Here is a 21,131-nt window from a genome sequence, read left to right on the forward strand (position 1 = left end):
TTACATTGTAGTGAAACTAGTAAAGACAACACAGCTTTATGTTACAGCGAAACATCGAGGCACTGCAGCTCTGATCGGTTAGACAGCCTTCAAACTTTTAGCGGTCAAGCAAAGAAGAGGGAGGGGCTCGTTCTGCATACCTAATAGCCGGAGTGAAAAACTAATAGCCGGAGTGAATGACTAATAGCCGGAGTGAATGACTAATAGCCGCGGCTATTAGTCATTCAAATCCGTACGGAATTTTTGCCAAACCGTACGGATTTGCACTTTTACCGCGCCATTCTAGGTCCGGATTGTGGCCTTCTTGGCTTTCCATACTCTTGCGTCTAGCGGTGTCGCCAACAGCGAGGTCGGACTTGAACAAGCGGGAATATTTTAGGCCACTTGAAACCCAATTCACATGTGAAAAAATAGAGGCTCAATTTATGAAGTTAACTGCCCCAAGTATTCTCTTAAATGTGAAGCTGGCATTTATTTTCTTACGGTGTATATTGTGTGCTTAAACACCAGCCACAAATTAATTTATATTCAAATAATATTTTTCTGGAAACTGTAGCCAATATTCTAAATTGCATTTTCTTCTCTTCTTCTGCTTTACCGCGCCTCTCGTGCATCTTCGCGTAGAGTCGGTCAACTTTGTTGGCGGCCTGTTGCTTTAAATATTGCCGCCGTAAAGGATTATGGGATTCCAATCTCTTTTGCTTTCGAAAAGTTTGCTCAGGAGTAACCGGTGCTAAAGGATTCATTGAGGGACCTTTCCTAAGCATTTTTAGAATTCGAACCGTCCACTTTTCCTCCAAGTACTTCGGTCATCTCCTCAGGAAAGGAAATTTCCTATGCAAAACAGAATCCCTAAAGGCCCCTGCTGTTAACTGGACTTTACACCTCCAACAGAGACACTAACACAATTCAAACACAAACTCCATTTTATTTGTATTCTGATCATAAGGCTTACAATTACTATAAGAAATCAGAAATAATGAATAAATAACAAACCTATAAAAGTGTCGCACTGTAACGCAACATTTAATAAGCCATCAAAACCATTCAACTCTTCATATAAATGTTTGAAATCTATGTCTAGGCAGAGATGACCACCATCGCACCTCCAATAAGAGCCACACATCCAGCAGTAGATGTTTGTCAAAGTAACACAGTAGAAACTGATTATGAGAGAGGGTTGAGATCAAATCCAGCGGTGTGTGATAGTGGGGGATCAGATGGTCTGCAGCTGGTACAACTTTGCTCCTTTCTTCAGCAAGAAGCCCTGCTCGTTCAGAGAGCTGATCAGGCCCTCAAAGTCCACCACCTGAAATACAAAGAGCACGATTAAGGAACACACACATAACACAAGCGGACATACATGGTAATGGGGTGATATCATGCTATTAAATGGTATATGAGGTATGTATATGTTTTACGTCTGCTTAACTAGAAAAATCTAAGTCTGAGCCAGGGGGAATATTCGTGCCCACGAGAACGCCCCTCCTAAGTGTGTGAAACAGCTTGTTGGCGCTCAAACTTTACTTTTGTAACAGTGTGACATCAGACTGTGCAATGGGCAGTTCTGATGTGCAGCGGTCCCTGACTCATGGCTACACGCAATGTTTACAACTTCTCGGGGGCGTGAATTTGCCGACGCATGCGCAAAGCGGTCGACCAATTGCAACAGAGTGGGCGTGCTGACCAATCACAGAAGACTGGGCTACTCGTAGGGGGGCCTTAATGTGCCTTCAAAACAGCTCGGAGGTTCGGAAGCTCTTGCGTGTCTTTACGTAAACCTTCCCGTCTTCCGAAATAAGAGTGTTCAGGAAAAGCCCCTCAGAAGTTTGTAGGTTATGACATAAAACCTGAAAAAAGTTTGTTTGTGAGACTAGACTTCATAACTAAAAGTATGGATGCCCGCAGGGACCTCTTTGCACTTCTTTGCTGATCAGATATTAGCACTCCTTGTGATGGTTGAACATGAGCGAGAATTTAATCAGGCGATGTTTATAATTGTAAGCTATAATGTATCGCAATGCAAATGTTAGAATGGGTCCGCTTCTTAGTGCTGCTTGCTGCAAGTTCACTTTAGTCTATCAATGCAATCGGCAGCCATTGTTGTGACATGATCTCGGAGGATTCGGGTTGCTTTACTTCTGCACGAATCTAAGCGAAAACCCGGACCAAACAGAGTGTTCAAAGGACTTTCCTCCTTTTCCGAACCTCCCGGAACCTCGACATGATACAAAATAGAACATTTTTGAAAGAATTGGTTGAATTGGTTTTCCAAAAAATTAACAGTGTGAGAATAATAAGGGGTCATTATAACATACAGGCATGTAACCCTATTCTAGTAGTACCTCCATATTATTAACCCTAAGAAAGCATGATATTGGATCTTTAACATCCAGTATATGGTCTACCATTCAGTGTGAATGTGTTCCCTCTGCGTTGATGGGCTGTTACCTGTATGTTCAGCCTTTCAGCCAGCGACCTTAGCTGCTGCATGTCAAACTGCTTCTGATTGGTCTTCTGAGCGTGGGAGTGCAGCGCGTTGACCAACTGCTTGGCTGCGCTGCGCTGACTCATCCCCGAGCCCAGTTGGGAGCGCTGGAAGTCCAGGCCGCCCAGCCCATCAGAGTAGGTATCGGCTAGGCTGCACACACACACACACACACACACACACACACACACACACACACACACACACACACACACACACACACACACACACACACACACACACACACACACACACACACACACACACACACACACACAGTTATAAACAACAGCATTCCAAAGCGGTCTAGTTTAACACCCTTGTTTCTACGGTGACCACCTGTGTTTCATGATCTCCACTACATCTTCAGCATCGGTCTTTACTGCCGTCTCTCTGAGTTCCAGCCTCGCCCTGGCCTGCACGCACACACAGGGTTATTGCATCATTCAGTGTAATTAATGAATTGTATTTATGTATTCATTCTTTCCGCCCTCTTCAGTCATCTTAAGTTTCTGTAAATAACACCTTGCTGGTGTATAAACAAGAGGACAGGTCCATCCATGGAGCAACCTCATAACTGTCCAATATCTGAGTGAGCAAGCTCATCGGAGCCAAGATGGAGTCCACCCAGTGTTTATACTCTTGGTGGGCGCTTCAGACCGCTGTGGAGAACAATCAAAACTCGGGATGCATTAATATCGGTATCGGCCGGTGTTCGTAATTTTTTTAAATATCGGCATCGGTCCAATGAGTAAAATTGGGCCGATATCCACAACCGATATCCTCGAGTTGCTGTTTGTGTGTCGGGAGAGGGAGAAGGAGGGGGAGGGGGATTTGGCCATGTGTGTTGGGGGATTATTTGTTTATCAACACGGTGGATGCGCGTGCAGAATGATCGCAAAAAGAACATTTGTTTGACCGGTTGCCATGGTTATCTCTGTGTCGTTGCGGTGTTAATTAGCGATGTTGTCAGTTTACTGTTACATTAAACTTTAATCAGAAAACACGGTTATATTCTATCAACCCTATTAGTATCTGGTATAAAGGCTGGGACGAATTTGAAATTATAAATATGTAGCCTACACTTTATGTTGAAAGTATAGACCATCGCGATTCCCATTGAAACGAATGGCGCGGTGATTATTCTTCAAAACGAGAGCTGGTAAATTGTGAAAAATGAATTAAACTGTAATCAGACAACGCGGTTATATACTATAGACCCTAGAGTATCTGTGGTATAAAGGCTGGGACGAATTTTGAATTATAGATATGCAAACTTTATGTTGAAAGTATAGACCGTCGAGATTCCCATTGAAACGAGCCTGCGATTATTCTTCAAAACTAGAGCTGGTGAATTGCGAAAAATTAATTAAACTGTAATCAGAGAATGCGGTTATATGCTACAGACCCTAGAGTATCTGTAGTATAACAGGGTATCTGCAGGTTTCAGCAAGTCAAATTTAAGACTTTTTAAGACCTTTTTAATACCACCTTGAATGAAATTTAAGACCTTAAACCCGCGATGGTGGGGGGGATCCCGCTGTATTACAACCCAAGCATAGCATGTGTGTCACTCAATGAGACTCATTCAAGTTTACTATCTGTCTGTTTATTGAACATAAAGTGATACTCCAGGGCTCCAGACTAACTTTTTCCTTGGGTGCACTGGTGCGCCTACATTTTTTATTTGGGTGCACCAGCACGTATTTATGGTGCACCCAAGTTTTGAGTTGTTGAGAGGGGGGTGACAGCGTCTGGGCCCCCGGGCAGCTGCACCGGTTGCACCGTCGATATTCCCGCCACTGATTAATAATATTTTCACCATTAAATAAATGCCTTCAGTAAGACCTGGGGGGTATACCACGAACCTCGTTGAACATACCCAGGCTTTCTTGGGAAAACCTGGCTCGACAGAGCCGCAACTCGCAATCACAGTTAAATGGTACCACAACGCTCACTTTAGATTAAATTAGTTGAACCAGGTTTTTCCGCTTTAGGTTCAATGCGCGTTCACATAAAAGGGGCGTTTCTCGCGTCATTTGACTCACCCTTATGCAAAAAAAATCACGCAAGAGCGGTGTATTTCATCCAAGGCGAGCAATGTATTATTATGAACTCCTACGAGGAATTCAAAGTTCAAATCACAGCCAAGGGGAACACGGTTGCCCATAATATGGCTAGGGTGGCGTGCTGGCAAAAATAGCCGACCGTGTTAATTCGTAAGTGAAAAGATTCTGCAAATTGTCTAAAAAATATTATGTATCATCACCCCTTTTACCCTCATATATGTGGGGCCCCATGAATTGCGAGCCCAAGTACCGGGAATGCACTCGATCTCCGACCCAATATCGGACGTGCACGTCAAGTTGCTTGCTTTTAGTGGCGTGGTTCAACGTCTCAAATATCAAAACAAAATCAGCCTTGTTGACGATGCAGATTAGCTCGTTTCGGATGAAAGGCGCTGGTCCGAAGCGAGTTATATACGCCGTTTTGTCCCTTCCAGCAGTAAAGGTGCTCGCGATTTGAGAGTCAGGGAACATCAAACCAAAGAGATCTCCTATCCCCTCATTCGAGTTGTAGGACTGGTGCTTGACCACTGTGACTGTTTAGAATCCACAACACCTCCGCTTTCAGTGTTGGTGTCGCACCAAATGCTACCCTCAGGTCAGTGCTAGCAGCGCGGACCGTCTGTGGCGGTGGCGCCGGGGCAGAGATGCAAAACGTAGAAATGGCTTGGGTCTGTGTGTGGCTCCTGGCAGAGGTTTTATGTTTTTGGCTCTGCATATGGCTGACGACAGCCTTAATCCCCATGGTGCCGAGCTTGAATGTAGGCTACTTTTGCACGGAATGCATCTGGCCTGTTCTGGGTTGGCAACGGACGCTAGCCAACCTCGGAAACGGACGTCTTCCAGCCAACTGACGTTGAACTTGCATTTACCCATTGTTGCAGAATAGCTAGCAAGCGCGCAGACATCCGTTTATATATGCAGCTAGCAAGAAAGTAGCCTCTCGTACATCTCCTTCCCGAAAAGTCCCGCGAGAAAAAAAAAAAATTAAATAACCCTGCCCCGACAAAGATTTAAGGCCTTTAAGACTTTTTAAGGCCTTAAATTTAGAAAAAAATAATTTAAGACTTTTAAGACCTCCGCGGACACCCTGTATAAAGGCTGGGACGAATTTCGAATTATAAATATGTACACTTTATGTTGAAATTATAGACCGTCGCGATTTCCATTGAAATGAATGGCACGTGATTATTCTTCAAAACGAGAGCTGGTAAATTGTGAAAAATGAATTAAACTGTAATCAGACAACGCGGTTATATACTATAGACCCTAGAGTATCTGTGGTATAAAGGCTGGGACGAATTTCGAATTATAGATATGTCAACTTTGGCGAAGTGAAGTGAATTCTTAGGGCACCATAAAACCCCCCTGACCCAGACTCCCCAGTACCCGACCCCCCCCGCCAGACCCAGACCCCCCAAGACCAGGACGCAGCCCCCCCAGACCCAGACCCGGTCCCCCAAAAACCCAGACCACCCCAGACCCAGACCCAGCTCTCTTTTCTTACTGATCAAACCTCACCTCGGTCAGCCTGATCAGAGACTCCAGCTGCCTGGTGGTGATGGGCGTGCAGTCTGCCGACTGCGCCTGCACCCTGAGGGACAGGTAGAACTCCTGCAGGGTCTGTGCCGCCTCAGGCGAAAGGGTGGGGTGGACGTACTGCCGGGCGTAGCTAACATACTTCCTCAACAAGCAGGCCGGGATTACGTCCACAGATTCGCCTGCAGGCACCTTCCACCAGAAACAGATTTAGACCCTCAGTGGGTGGCATCCTTCAGAATAAATGAATATATATTTCGGCTAGCCTTGTGCTAGGAGAAATTGTCGGCAGGCAAACTTTGGTCAATGAAAGTTTCATTAGTTAAGTCAATAATTTTGTTAAATCGACCCCCACATCGTAAATGCAAAAAGTTTGCTGCCCGGTTTAATGAGCTCATTCTTTAGGACATAATTCAGTGTGGATTCTCGCCTATAGTCTTGCTCCCTGCGTCCCTGCGTCTCCACCAGATAACGTCATGTGATGGTCTCTCTCACCTGCAGCCGTTCCGATAGAGGCGCCTCCGAGGCCTCCAGGAGTAAGGAACTCTCCAATTGGCTGTTATTGGCTCTGCTGACCATGGCACTGCCTACCCCACCCCTCCCTGTCCGGGTCGCCATGACGTGCTCCGACAGTAGCCGGTCATGTGACTCTTCCGGGACGTCCAACAACAGGAAGACGATGTCGAAGCGGGAGAGCAGAGCAGAGCCCATTCTAGACACACACAAAATACCATTCTTTGGGACGCACACACAAAACACATCCTTCCTCTGCTGACCTTGCCATCCCTTCGTCTAGAGCTCGTGGACAAGGGCTTCCCTCAACGCCACACTCTTTCAACCACTTTTTTCAGTTTATATATCTAGAATACCAATACATTAGAATTGTGTGAGCAGAGATGAATATCAGTCTGGCCTTAGATGGGCAGTAATTCATTTCCACATGCGAGAAAAGCCTAGTATGCAAATTTCTACATGGTTATGACTACGTCCTTTGCTGCACTTTTCTCAGACGCCGCCATCGTATTGAGATTCTGTTGATGTGGCGCTCCAATTCCGTCATGAACTAATCCGATCATCATATCATTTTTTACATTTTAACGAGAGCCTTTCAACGTGCTTGAAGCAAGATTGATCCTCAGAGAGCAACGGGAGGAGAGCTTGGAGATTAGGTTGGGCTCATTCATTTCTAAACCCTGAGGTTCCGCCGTGTTTGCACAGTGTGCACGCCGTTGCTCGGGGGGGGGCTACCTCAGGTTTTCGGACACAGTCTTGGAGCGGTTGTAGTGCCCCCCGCTTGGGTTGGCTGCGGCGACGACGGAGGTCCTGGCGGGAAGGCTGGACACGATGCCGGCCTTGGCCAGGCTCACCGACTGCTGCTCCATCGCCTCCAACAGCGCCTGCTGCTGGCTGCCCAGCTTATCAAACTCATCGATACAGCACAGCCCTGCCAGAGGAAATACACAGGAGGACACACACACACACACACACGAGAGCAAACACATGAGAACACACAATTGAGGACACGCTCATGAGGAAATACACATGAGAACACCTACAGTCAAACTCATCGATACAGCACAGCCCTGCCAGAGGACACACACATGAGACACACAGCCCTGCCAAAGAACACACAGCCCTGCCAGAGGACACACACAGGAGAACACACAAATGAGGACAAACACACATGAGAACACATACACATGAGAACAAACACACATGAGAACACATACACATGAAGGGTTTCCCACAGCAGTAAGCCACACATGCCTGCCACCTTAACTACGACGTCAAAAAAACTCCAAAAAGATTAAAAATGTATATATTTTCAAAGTAAAAATGGTACAGATTCATCGACTGTTCTTGTTTCAGTTGTTATTTTTTAGCACTTTATTTATTTTTAATTATAATATTCAGACATCAACGGTTGATGAAGATGTACGTCCAAGAGATCAGAGATGAGAGATTCAGCTAAATGGAGAGACTGACGCCAGAAGACAATGGAAGGAGAGGAAGAACATAATGCCAACGCATACCAACACAAACAGACACCAACTCAGACCTTGGTCAGCCAGGACTAAAGCTCCAGCCTCCAGTGCATAGTCTCCTGAACCCGGGTCTCGAGACAGACTCACTGTCAGCCCTAAACACACAAACACTCATCACAAAAGATACACACATACAGTATATATGCATATATACCAGTGGAGGCTTCTCCAGTGAGGAGAGGAAGGAAGATCCTCCTTAACATTGTTGAGAATAAAAAATGTTGATTGCCAAGACTACTAATGAATTAATGCCCTTAAATATGACTACTTTAGTGCCTTTGTATATGTAATGTTTGTTTCCCGCAGCCCAGTCCCCGTGGCCGAGCTGCAGGAGGATTGACTTGTTCTATAAATGAAGTCCCTCAATCTTAATTGGCTTAAACCCATGACCAACATTCTGAAACAGCCATTAACATCCACATTTGCCTCAAACAATGTTAGGCTTACAGCCCATGCTAATAGTTGTGAAATAATGTTCTTCTTGTTCTTTTAATTGTTTGTTACTCTGAGCATTCTGTTTGATATTGTGGAAAGGATTTTTTTATTTAGTTTTACAAATCAAGAGTAGGCCTGATTTGACTAATTAGTTTTACATCCTTTCCTTCTGACCTTGTAGTCCAAGTCATGCTGCCCACCAGCTTTCAAACAACAATGCTGCCACTGGTGGATTTGTATCACATTCACATAATTATCCCTCCCTGCTATTTTGTAGTTCACCAGTACCTGAAACAACTTGAGTCTCACATTCTTATGCCACTGTCACGCCAAATTTGTACCGGGTGCCAAATTTGTACCGGGCACGTCATCAGCTGTCCGTTGCCTGGCAACGGACAGCTGATGACGTGCCCGGTAAGGGTTACGTAAGGGTTGTCCGTTGCCGGGCAGGTTTAAAAAAACATTCGAGCTCATGTAGCCAAAGACTAAATAATATAATACAGATAACGTATCGCTAGATAACACTTGTTTTTACTTTATATTTGCATTGTATTTAATTGTTTAATCAAATTTAGCTAGTAAACAGTGTTTAAAGCGGGTTTCAAAAAACATTCGCGCTCATGTTGCCAAAGACGAAATAACATAATACAGAAAACGGATCGCTAGATAACACTTGTTCTTACTTTATATTTGTATTGTATTTAATTGTTTAATCAAATTTAACGCTAATAAATGTAATTTGTAAGTGTAAGTGTTATCCGTCTTGTCACGGTCAATCTTATCGGTCTTGTCACGGTCAATGAACAAGTGCGAATGAACGAGCTTGAAGGTTTGCGAATGTTCGTGAACCTTTCACTTCATTCGACGCGATCGTCCGTTGCCAGGCAACGGACGACGCGATCATCTGTTGCCAGGCAGGTTTGGAATGGATTACGTATGGATGACGTGCCCGGTACAAATTTGGCACCCGGTACAAAATTTGGCGTGACACCAGTGGCTGATACGCCACTAACAGCGCAAGCAGGCCAATGGCAACCAAGCATGCAGTTCTTCCTCCCTCACTTTAAAAACCACCAGCCGCCACTGATGTATACACATAAGACATACCTGAAGTACTGGTGCTGTTTCCACAAACATAGATTCCTCTGGGAGCCACATTGCACAAGGCCTTTAGTTGACAGACACACACACACACACACACACACACACACACACACACACACACACACACACACACACACACACACACACACACACACACACACACACACACACACACACACACACACACACACTGAACAAATGGCACATTGTGTACATGATATCTAATGTAATTTTAATATACACTACATCAATTCTGGGAGGCAAAGAAAGGCTGAACAATTGTGACAAAAATAATAATTGTGATTATTTAGCGGCCCAATATTGTGACTATTTATTACAATTAACAGATCCTTTAGTCAATTTGCCCTATCTTGCCTCCACATGACTTTGAATGGTGCTCTGTATCTAGCGGTATGATTCTTTAGATAGCGTATGGACACAATTCCTCCTAGCGTCCTTAATGCCATTGCCTGTTATTCATTAGAGTGCTTATTGCAGAGTTTTCCCTGTTGTCATTCCATTTTAAAAAGGAACATTCCTCAAATATTTGTCATGACCATGTCAGGGATTAGGACAAGGTGCGTTTTGTCTGGTACATGCCGAAAGACAGTCATTAAAAGCAAATACTATCAAAGGAAATGTACGGGCGTTGTGATATGTACTTTCAAAATAAAAGCCCAACTAATTGAAAAATGTAAGCTTATGCCAATACCGTAGTTTTTGGAGATTTAAAAGAAAACACCCCGTTATCAGACTTCCACATCAGAGTTATAGTTCACGACCCCATAGTGTGACCCAATAAGTTTCAAGACATTCTGATGCATAGTTTTAAATTAAAAGCCCACCAAAATTCAAATATGAGACATATTACATATGATTTTGGATTCAATTAAAAGGAAACACCCTGTTATCACAGACTCATTCCATTTCAGGGTCATAGTTCACGACCCCATAGTGTCACCCAATAAGTTTCAGGACATTCTGATGTGTAGTTTCAAATTAAAAGCCCACTAGATATTGAAATATGAGAAATATTAGATGTGATTTTGGATCAATTTAAAAGGAAACGCCCTGTTATCACAGACTCATTCCACATTAGGGTTATAGTTCACGACCCCATAGGGTAACCATGTAAGGTTCAAGAAATTCTGATGTGTAGATTTATTAAACCCTCTCCACGTAAAGATTTCTGACGTACAATATTTTCTATGTATTATTAAAAATTCTAGTTGTGACAAATTATACATAGTTCTCTTATGCATTACTTTATAAGTAATTTCAAAATTCTATCACTACCATTATAATTAGTTATTCCTGTTCGATTTCCCATGTCTTCTTATGGCCCTATACCTCCACCACATGGGCCTCAATGATGTTCACATGTTTCCCTGGTTTAAATATTTTCACCAGATTTTGATTTACATTGAAAGTTATTCTTTTCTCTTTGTAGGATCACAGTGGATGAGAATAATACGGTCTTGCAAATATAGGAAACCTATTTTGATGAGTAAGACGAAGTAAAAGAGTGTGAGGATCAACTGTATGTTCAGAGGGTCACCTGAGCTCCATTACTCTACAGGCCAGCCCCATCTTTGCAGAAACCATTTCACCCCACCAGGAGTTCCACCACTGAACCTCTAGGAAGCAGTATAGGGTCTTCATCTATCAACTTTTGTTCACCATTTTATTGTTCTACTTCGATGGATACTGTAACATATTTTTATTCATTAAACTTTGCAATATTTTATTAAATAAAAATGCTATTAGTGGCTAAACATCTATTTTTAAAGTGCAAATACAGTAAAATGTATTCTTCTATTTAAATATGAAGTTTAACTGTAACATATCAAGATTTTCTTCGAAACTCTAATCTGGTTATATCTGGGTGTCAGACTGTGCAGTGATCAAGGCTTGTAAGATACTGTTACCTCATTACAATTGGTTCACTTATTACATTACAGTTTATTTTGCTCCATATGGTATTTAAGTGAACCCAAATGTAATAAATTTTTATGTTATGGCAAAAAATGCGCCAGTATTTTCTTACATAATGTTTTTTTTTTTAATACATTTCTTTAATACATTATATTAAGTTGTTACATTGTGGGCTATTACAAGGCTAACTGTAGTTTTTTTTAAAAATATAATTAAATAATAGGATAATGAAAAAAATGAGTTACTTATAACGTTTTCTTAATCAAGTTACCAGTATTTGATTTATGTTCTATGAATACATATTAGGACGTCAAAAGATCAATTATGTTTTTCACAAGTGGACTGACTGCATTTTAGTATGAACTTTTTTCTTTTATATTATTTTTTATGTAATGCAGAATTGTTTGAATAAAGATTTTCAAAAATGATTTTATAAGATGTTTTTATTCAGTTTTATCTTCAGATTGTGGACAGATACATTTGTAGCCTATAAATGGTAGTGTTATTTTTTAAATACATAGAAAATATTGTACGTCAGAAATCTTTACATGGAGAGGGTTTAAAAAATCTACACATTAGAATGTCTTGAACCTTACAAGGTTACCCTATGGCGTGGTGAACTATGACCCTGAAGTGGAATGAGCCTGTGATAACAGGGCGTTTCCTTTTAAATTTAATCCAAAATCATATCTAATATGTCTCATATTTGAATTTTTGGTGGGCTTTTCATTTGAAACTACACATCAGAATATCTTGAAACTTCTTGGGCAACCCTATGGGGTCGAGACTCATTCCTGAAGTGGAATAAGTCTGTGATAACAGGGCGTTTCCTTTTTAATTGAATCCAAAATCATATGTAATGTGTCATATTTGAATTTTTGGTCGGCTTTTAATTTGAAACTATGCATCAGAATGTCTTGAAACTTACTGGGTCACACTATGGGGTCGTGAACCATAACCCTGATGTGGAATAAGTCTGTGATAACAGGGTGTTTCCTTTTACATCTCCGAAAACTACGGTATTGGCATAAGCTTAAATTTTTCAATTAGTTGGGCTTTTAATTTGAAGCTACAAATCAGAATGTCCTGAAACTTATTGGGTGACCCTATGGGGTCGTGAACTATGACCCTGAAGTGGAATGAGCCTGATAACAGGGCGTTTCCTTTAAATTGAATCCAAAATGATGTGTAATATGTCTCATATTTAAATTTTGGTGGGCTTTTAATTTGAAACTATGTATCAGAATGTGTTGAAACTTACTGGGCTACCATATGGGGTCGTGAACTATGACCCTGAAGTGGAATGAGTCTGTGATAACAGGGCATTTCCTTTTAATTTGAATCCAAAATCATGTCTAATATGTCTCATATTTCAATTTCTAGTGGGCTTTTAATTTGAAACTACACATCAGAATGTCCTGAAATTTATTGGGTGACCCTATGGGGTCGTATACTATAACCCTGAAGTGGAATGAGTGTGTGAGAACAAGGCGTTTCCTTTTAAATCTTAAACCTGTTCAACCACTCAATCCGTGGAATGAGTGTGTGAGAACAGGGCGTTTCCTTTTAAATCTCGTATAAAAAACTATTGGCATAATCTTACGTTTGTCAATTTGTTGGGGTTATATTTGGAAAATACGTATCACAACGTCCTTACATTTCCTTTGATAGTATTTACTTTTATTGACTGTCTTTTGGTATGTACCCGTCGAATCCTTTTAATTTGAAACTAGTAGTTACCGTAATGGCTAGTATAAACAGGTACAGCAAAAAACTGGGTCGGCTGGCTTGACCGTAGCTGTTTATCAGCGTTACTATAGAGATCATGATGATAGCTGATGTAACGGGAGTCCGGGCATGTGCAGGACCGAACCGCGCTGTATGACCACTGTTACACTGAGCATAGGCTATTTATTTCAGGTAGCCTATTTTTGCACCGAAAAGATTTGAAAACCATGAAAGTTTAAACCCCCCCCCCCAGCGCCTAGGTTGTGTGAACGCCCCTGTTGAGAAACTCAAACCAAGATGTATGACGGATAGATGAGCAACGTTTGCTACAGTCCACTGGGTAGGCTGGTAGACTGATCTATCCACCAGCACACATCCAGGTGGACACGCCCACTTGTGATGTCAGGAGAGGCAGATTTTCAAAATAGCTTGTAATGTCTGATCACACTCACACCTGGTGGTATAATATGTCACCTTTCATTGCAATCATTCATAGTGAGGTAATTGCAGGGGGCTTGAGTTATATCATTCCCTTCATGGTGCAGCAGAGGGGTCCTTGTTTACCTGGAGCATCTGGCTCTTGCCCAGGCCGGGGTCTCCAACCACCAGGACATGGGGATCTCCTCGGATAGGCACGCAGTTCCTCTCTGTCCGCTTCTGACGCCCTCCGAACAGAGCCAGCGCCAGGCCCGCCTTCACCAGCTAATCCAATGGTTAGGCCCAACGTCTCATCAATGCACATCCATCCTATAGTCTAGCTATCCAAAACAAGGACTTCCTCGTTTAATGGAGGGATTGAACCCACTGTGTTTTGGAGCAGGAGGGGACTCACCAGGTGGCCGTAGATGGCAGGACACAGGGATCTGGAGGTGGAAAGAAGAGGCGCAGGGGAGAAAAGGGTTAATGTGATTTCACACTACTACTTGGACGCGATTGTTTGTTGCAATGTTTTCCATAAGATTATGAAAAATCTTGGAGCTGAATGGGATCTCACCATGGTCTATTGTTGCCGGCTCTAACCTGCGATAAATCGGTTTAAACAATCACAATCAGGTCTCTTTGTCAACCACGAGTGGGAACAGTAGTTGGTGTTTGGTGTCTCACTCAGGGAGGCCATGACGAACTCCTAGGAGGAGCCGGGGTCAAACCAGCAAACATGTGGTTGCCAGACTACCTGCTTTCCCCCCTGAGCCTCTGCCCTGCCGTACTACTGGTATATTCTAGGAGTCTCAGGAGGTCCGTCTGGGACTGGATCTCCTGGATGGCCTACAGCTACTAGTATCTTACTGCACTAGGAGTCTCAGGAGGTCCGTCTGGGACTGGATCTCCTGGATGGCCTACAGCTACTAGTATCTTACTGCACTAGGAGTCTCAGGAGGTCTGTCTGGGATTGGATCTTCTGGCTGGCGTACAGCTACTAGTGTCTTACTGCACTAGGAGTCTCAGGAGGTCCGTCTGGGACTGGATCTCCTGGATGGCGTACAGCTCCTTCAGACTGAACTCTTCCCCTCCAGAGTCCTGAGCGCCCAGGTCAGAGCGCTGACCTGGCAGAAGAGAGCGTAAGACAGAAGGTTTAACATAACCACCTGTTTGTGGATCACCAGAGATATCCAGAAAAAACATATTTTAATGCAACACATGTTATACATGCCATTACTTGAACTCAACAATGGAATAAGAGTGAACTTAATGAGAAGGGTCAATTTAATATACAATTTAAAACACTGTATTGAATGCTGCAGACATAAAGACAGACATCAGTTGTCTGGTTTATAGACCAAATTAGGCAAATGCAGCAACACAGACAGAAAGCAAGCAACAAACATGAAATGAGAAGCAAAGGAAAATGATTGAGCAGTAATCCGGTCTTCAGACGTGTACAGGGTGGGTGTTGAGGAGACCGTACCTTTGGTGTTGCTGACTGAGTTGGCTTCAATATAGAGCAGGAACATGCACTGGTCCTTCTTTCCCTTTGAAGTGCCTGCACACACCCACAAACACTGGTTATGGTGCGTTAAAGACCTTTTCCCGAGAGGATTTTTTGAATGTGCGAGTTTGGTTAGCCACCTGGTGGCAAAATAGGGCCCTATAATACTGCACTATTCTACATCAAAAGACCAGAATCTATAAAGAGGGCCTGAATGACAGTGAAAGAATGTGGTATGACCCGTATGGACGGCGCCCGGCCCATTAGGGATACGTCAATGGATTTATCAATCAAACAACCACTCAATCCATCTATGATTCAGAAGTTAGAGCGCATTTTAAATCATATGCATACGATGTAAGAGCTATAATTATATCTATATTATGTATATTATGATATCTAGACAACCGAAACGATTTGTATTTTGACCACTCCCAACTAAGTTCTGACCAGGCAGGGCTTTTCTACCAAGATGGTAGAATCATTCGAGCCCGTACAATTAGATCAGAGTAGCAAGGGAGGAGAACTTAGTTTTAAAATGACTTTGCTTCTGCCCTCTCAGTCTTTGCAATCTGCTCGCTCAGCTTTTTCAATGCCAACATGATGGTAACAAGTGCAGCTTTGAGGAACCATGTGCATGTTTCTGTCTGCATATACGAGTGCATACCATCACTAGCCACCCGAACGATCCCTGTGACTGTCACCGTGTCACCGGGGACACAGCTGTCGCACAGGTCAGAGGTCAGCTGGCACTCCACTGTGCGTGGAATTCTTCCAGCCTCCCTCTGCTCCCCACAAATCAGCTCCTGCACTCTATGTAGCATAAGGAAACCCCATACTTAGCGGTCTGCAACAACTTAACTCAACTCATGAGAAAATTGGTTGGACACAACAAACAATTTCAAGCAAAGGGTAATAAAAGAGTTGTGTTTCTATGTAGGGATCATTTCCATAATGAAAGGATATAATTGGAGCCAATCTGTGGCAGAAAACCCTTTGAGAGGACGGACATTGACAGAGCTATGTGCCCAAGGATACATCCCAGCCCGTTCTGCAGATCACGGCTGCAGGGTTCTCACTATATAATGTTGTCTGCATTGGTCCCTAAGACCCAGAATAGTCTGAGAAAAGGAGTAAAGAAGGATGGGCGCAGTAGTTTAGTGTTATTGGTTGTAGACCTACTTGATGGTCTGCCAGTCCACGGCGTGTGTGAGAGGAGACCTTCTATCGGCAGTAAAGGAACGGCTCCGACACTCAGGCTGGGGACACTTTTAGAGCGAAGACAAACATACACACAAAACACGTATATGTTAGTTTATATATTTATTCAAATAAACAGAAAAAAATTAAAAAAACAGACCGGTGTTACACCTCACACTGTCCCCCATCATAAAGTGTGACACCAGGGGTCACTGTTGCAAATTTTCTTTAACATGCACATGCGTAAATCGTAGAGGGCCATGAAGTTGTTCACTTACAGAAACAAGCATGTGCTTAAAGCGTAGACTGAGTTCACTTCTAATTAACATTGTCTCGCAATCACTCAGTTGGGATGGGTTCTTTCGTTTTGCTACACCGGGCAATACACCAATGAGTGGCTGAAGCAAAGCGGTTGATTTGCCTCTGTGGTGGCAGCATGTTTGCGTGCGTACGTGTTTGTATGTACCTTGACCGGTGTGGTGAAGCTTCCGTGGGGCAGCGGGACAGAGTGGGTGTGCGAGCATCCCTGACACAGGAAGGCCATCCTGGTGCACATGGGCTTGATGTTGCTCACTCTGACCACCGTGCCTCTCACACACACCAGGCGGCCGAACACATTGGCCCGTAGTGTGCGCAGGGGGGTCAGTGGCTCAAAGTTATACAGCCTGGAGCGCATAGAACCATTAAAGACCATCTAACACTGGACTGTGAGTCTGGATGCTATGTCTGGTTCTAGGACTGGATATAAATACTGAATGAAGTCTGGATTAGAGTAAAGTCATCAAATGTTTGATATTTTACCTGGCGTTTATGTGAGGTATGCTAATAATAGATGCAGCCGTATTAAGCGCTTCCCCTTGCAGTTCTGCAGCCTGTTTCTCCAGGTCGGTGGTCAACACCTAAACAAAAAGAAAACGATCCAGAATCTCCCTCTTTGTCAAGAAAATAAATAATATTCTACAATGGAAAAAATATCCTCCAAAAGTCTAAAAAACATCGCCTGGGGACCAAACCAACCTGCAGCTCATGTTTTATCTGGCATAAGCCTCTGGACCACACCCTTTAGATCTCCAGCAAACCAATCACAAATGCATCTGATATGTGTTGAATAGGATGGCAGTTCAGAGGAGTATACTATGATAGCGCTGTAGGGGTATCGGTCTGTCTGTCTGTCTGTGTACCTGGTGAATGGCCAGTCCTAAACAGTTAAGGACGGCCTCTGGCTTTTCCTTCAGCTCTGTAGCCAGTTCATGGAGCGTGTCGTCCACAAGAACGTTCTCCATGAGGTCCGCATAGTCCACCAGAACACTGCCCTGCCGCTCAATGTCATCCTGGGTACGCATAAAACACACACTTATCGACACTGGAATTAAAAGGAAGTACAGATACAGCATTGTATATCTGTCCAATAACCGCAACGTTACAACATTATCACTAAAAAGCAACGTGTCAAGAGTCCATTTAAAATATGTTCGCCGTTACAGCAACTATTTACATTGACTAAAGGCTGAATAACTTTTTTTCGAGATTAACTTCTGTATATTCTTTGATAATTTAGATTCATAATGAACATTGCTGATAGGTTGTTGCATATAGTCCATTCCATAGCTGCCAAATTATTGATGGGGCTAACAGACCTTGTGGTAAAGGTCGATCTTGGAGGTGAAGTATTGTTCAAAAACTCTGATCTTCTCCACAGACGGTGAACTCTCAATGAAACCTACACACACACACCTTAGACTGATTATCTCAGGAACTTGAAGATTCTGAAAGCAATAACCAATACCAAAACACTGAACAAATCAATCTCTAAGAAAACTAATATTTTACAGTGATACAATAGATGCCTAAACAGAAACATAAAATGTCAGTTTCATTAAACTGAAAACTGGTCTAATTCTAAAATCAGTCAGTCAGTCATTCTAATATTTGCGAGGATTGAAAATGTATTAAAATGATAAAGCGTACCTTCAGTAAAGTAGAGGGGCCATCCCTTATAAGGACACAAACTGTCTAACGTGGTTTGATAGAACTCTGCAGAGAGAAAGAGGCAATTTGATTTCAATCAATCTATCTATATCTGTATAATAGATAATAATACAAACAAATACACATACAATAACAGAATAATACAAAAACTCCAATCTCATATCACGTTTTCTTTAATGTCCGACATTTCAGAAAGGAACCTACTCATCTGGCTGCTGAAGGTAGACCCAGCAACCTCTCTTCGTCCTCCTCCCTCTCCACCTCTCCTGGCCCCCTTTCCTCCCCATTGTCTTCCTCTCCATCCTCCTCCTCGCCCTCCTCCGGTCCCACCTCTCCATCCTCCTCCTCCTCCTCCTCCTCCTCCTCCTCCCTCACCACTCCACGGGCCGCTCCGGGATCCCTCTCTACTCATCGTTCTCTCAGAGACAGAGACACCTCACATAACCTGGCCTAAAAGTATGAGGATGATATGTAGGGGAGGGTGGGGAAAGATGAGCCAGTCTGTAAATTGACCTGCCCCCTGTATTTAGGCAACCCCCTGCATTTAGGCAAAAATCAGAAAACACCCATCATTTATATCTGGCTGTGACCATGGCAAATGGACCATGGAACATATGTTAAAGGGGACATTTATGAAAACAGCACTTTTCCTGGGATTTGGGGTGTTACTGTGGGTAGATGATGCTCCCACACGCATACAAACTTTGAAATAAGTCTGTACATGATTTTTTGAGTGAGATACGCATTTCTGGAAGCAGCCCGCCTCCAGCAACCAAACGAGCGATTCAGTTTCGGCGCCCCCTCCTACGTAGGTAGGGGGCACATTTGAATGACATCCCACTTCCCAGGGGCGCAACTGCCTACTTTCTGGGGGGTATGCAGACACATAGCAGGCGCCCCCCCCCCCTTTGATCTGGGCACAAATTTGACCTAAAAACACACTCTGATATCGAATCAAAAAATTCATTTTGAGTGCACCAGGACAGATATCCGGTGTTTTTTTAGAGGCAGCCTTTCTAAGATGCTCTGCCAGTGTAACATCATACCGTGCTATAAGAGATCAAGGATACCCAGAAAATTTCCATTTCTAGGATTTCCTAACTGTGAATTTTGTCCCCCTCAGTGGCAGGTTTCTTTCTGCAAGGAAGAGTATGCAGTCAATCACTCGAGTCAACAGGCTCTCTGCAATTCGCTATCAATAGTTTTACCTAGGCATAAGCGGGATGCCAATTCTTTCCACATCAGATAACCACTTGTTTCATGGTGCTTCAGTATCTTTGAAAGACACTGCCAGTTATTATACCCCTACCACAAGGTGCGTGTCAGCAACTCTAGCTTCACCAAAAAGCTTACATGCAAAACAATAGACTCTGTTAGAACTGTTGGAGTACAGTAACCAATAGGGGTGGGAAAAATAATCGATTCTTTAATGTATCGCAATACTGTGTAGAACGATTCAGTCTCGATTCAGATACGATAATAATCTTATAGTTATAAAGTATCAACTTTAAAACTCAGTTTTTACTGGTTCTATTGACATAAAACAAAGACTTGCATAGAGATTGAAGTAAAACAAAATAACCACAAACAAGTTCCTTGTCTTGTTATGATCCGTTATATTGTAGGCTCCATTCTGATCAGTACACAGTTGCAAGACAACAGTAACCTGTTGTTTTACTAATAGTAGATTTAGCTAACCTGAATATTTACAAGCCTCCTCTTGATACACTGACATAAAAACGACTGTCTTTCAACCACTTTGAAAACCTTTCTTTCAACCCTGCGCACACTTTCTCCTTCCCAATCTTTCTTTTTCTATGTTGTGACCCCGAGGGCTTTCTTCTCTGCCTCTCCATATTGAGGTACGTGTCATGAGATGACAATACGGTTCAAATAAAGACACTGGCGCTCCCCTCCAGGGCGTGGTCAAGGGGGTGCCCACTGGAGCGCCGTGTGGGGAGGAGGGGGGGAGGGAGGCGAAGGATCAGGGGGGCGCCTTATCAGTGACGTTCCTCCGTTAGTGATCATCGCGATATTCCATCGCTTTGGCGCCCCCTCTGGTGCGGCGCCCCTATGCGCCGCATATAGTGCATAGCCACTTCCCCACTCCCCTCCAATCAGAGCATCGCTACGATTTTGTGGACCAGCGGACGAGTAGCTCCGGCGGGGGGAACTCGGCCCTAGCCCTGCAGCTAGGCTCCGGGAGTGCAAACCCTTTTACTGGCGCCAAGCTCACCCGGCCGGAGCTGCTACCGAAGGGAAGTCGGGGGGAGGAGACATGGAATAGAAAGGGATTGTACTCCCGGAGCTGAGCTGCCAGACTGCCGCCGAGCTACCCCAGCCGGAGCTGCTCATCCGCCGGAGCTGCTAGTCCGCTGGAGCTGCCACCTAGCTTCGGCGCCAGTTCAGCTCCCGGAGTACACCGCCGGAGCTGCCGGACTGCGGCCGGACGGCTTTGGCGGCGGCCGGCAGCTCTGGCGCGGGGAGCTCGGGGCAGTCTGGTAACTCAGCTCCAGGAGTACAATCCTTTTCTTCTGCATTACTGCCACAAGCATAGGCAGCAGTAGTCATTATGCGCTAAAATGGTGCCAGTGTTTTTCCATTCTGATGTTTGTGGATGAATCTTTCAGCTACAGCTTTGTTACATTTCCTTGCGATGGTTTGCTAGTTTAACT

The 21,131-nt window shown here is 43.7% G+C and overlaps 1 protein-coding gene across 2 annotated transcripts in view; it reads right to left on the reverse strand.

Annotated features, from left to right (window-relative positions):
* Positions 1 to 893: 893 nt before the first annotated feature.
* Positions 894 to 21,131, reverse strand: part of LOC130404410 (DNA helicase MCM8-like) — a 66,098-nt gene continuing 45,860 nt past the window's right edge. For both annotated transcript variants that reach the window (XM_056609117.1, XM_056609118.1), the window contains exons 2-21: positions 18,661 to 18,906; positions 18,436 to 18,501; positions 18,105 to 18,187; positions 17,649 to 17,798; positions 17,269 to 17,366; positions 16,934 to 17,132; positions 16,450 to 16,535; positions 15,935 to 16,080; positions 15,247 to 15,321; positions 14,770 to 14,884; positions 14,173 to 14,203; positions 13,905 to 14,042; positions 9,681 to 9,741; positions 8,153 to 8,233; positions 7,342 to 7,537; positions 6,589 to 6,805; positions 6,076 to 6,285; positions 2,828 to 2,904; positions 2,452 to 2,641; positions 894 to 1,309 (exon numbers count right to left, since the gene is read on the reverse strand). In XM_056609117.1, the coding sequence (XP_056465092.1) occupies positions 1,217 to 1,309; positions 2,452 to 2,641; positions 2,828 to 2,904; positions 6,076 to 6,285; positions 6,589 to 6,805; positions 7,342 to 7,537; positions 8,153 to 8,233; positions 9,681 to 9,741; positions 13,905 to 14,042; positions 14,173 to 14,203; positions 14,770 to 14,884; positions 15,247 to 15,321; positions 15,935 to 16,080; positions 16,450 to 16,535; positions 16,934 to 17,132; positions 17,269 to 17,366; positions 17,649 to 17,798; positions 18,105 to 18,187; positions 18,436 to 18,501; positions 18,661 to 18,868 (2,520 nt within the window). In that variant the 5' untranslated portion in view covers positions 18,869 to 18,906 and the 3' untranslated portion in view covers positions 894 to 1,216. The remainder of the gene's footprint in view (positions 1,310 to 2,451; positions 2,642 to 2,827; positions 2,905 to 6,075; positions 6,286 to 6,588; positions 6,806 to 7,341; positions 7,538 to 8,152; positions 8,234 to 9,680; positions 9,742 to 13,904; positions 14,043 to 14,172; positions 14,204 to 14,769; positions 14,885 to 15,246; positions 15,322 to 15,934; positions 16,081 to 16,449; positions 16,536 to 16,933; positions 17,133 to 17,268; positions 17,367 to 17,648; positions 17,799 to 18,104; positions 18,188 to 18,435; positions 18,502 to 18,660; positions 18,907 to 21,131) is intronic.

Source organism: Gadus chalcogrammus, chromosome 15 (assembly GCF_026213295.1).
Source record: "Gadus chalcogrammus isolate NIFS_2021 chromosome 15, NIFS_Gcha_1.0, whole genome shotgun sequence".
NCBI lineage: Eukaryota > Metazoa > Chordata > Actinopteri > Gadiformes > Gadidae > Gadus > Gadus chalcogrammus.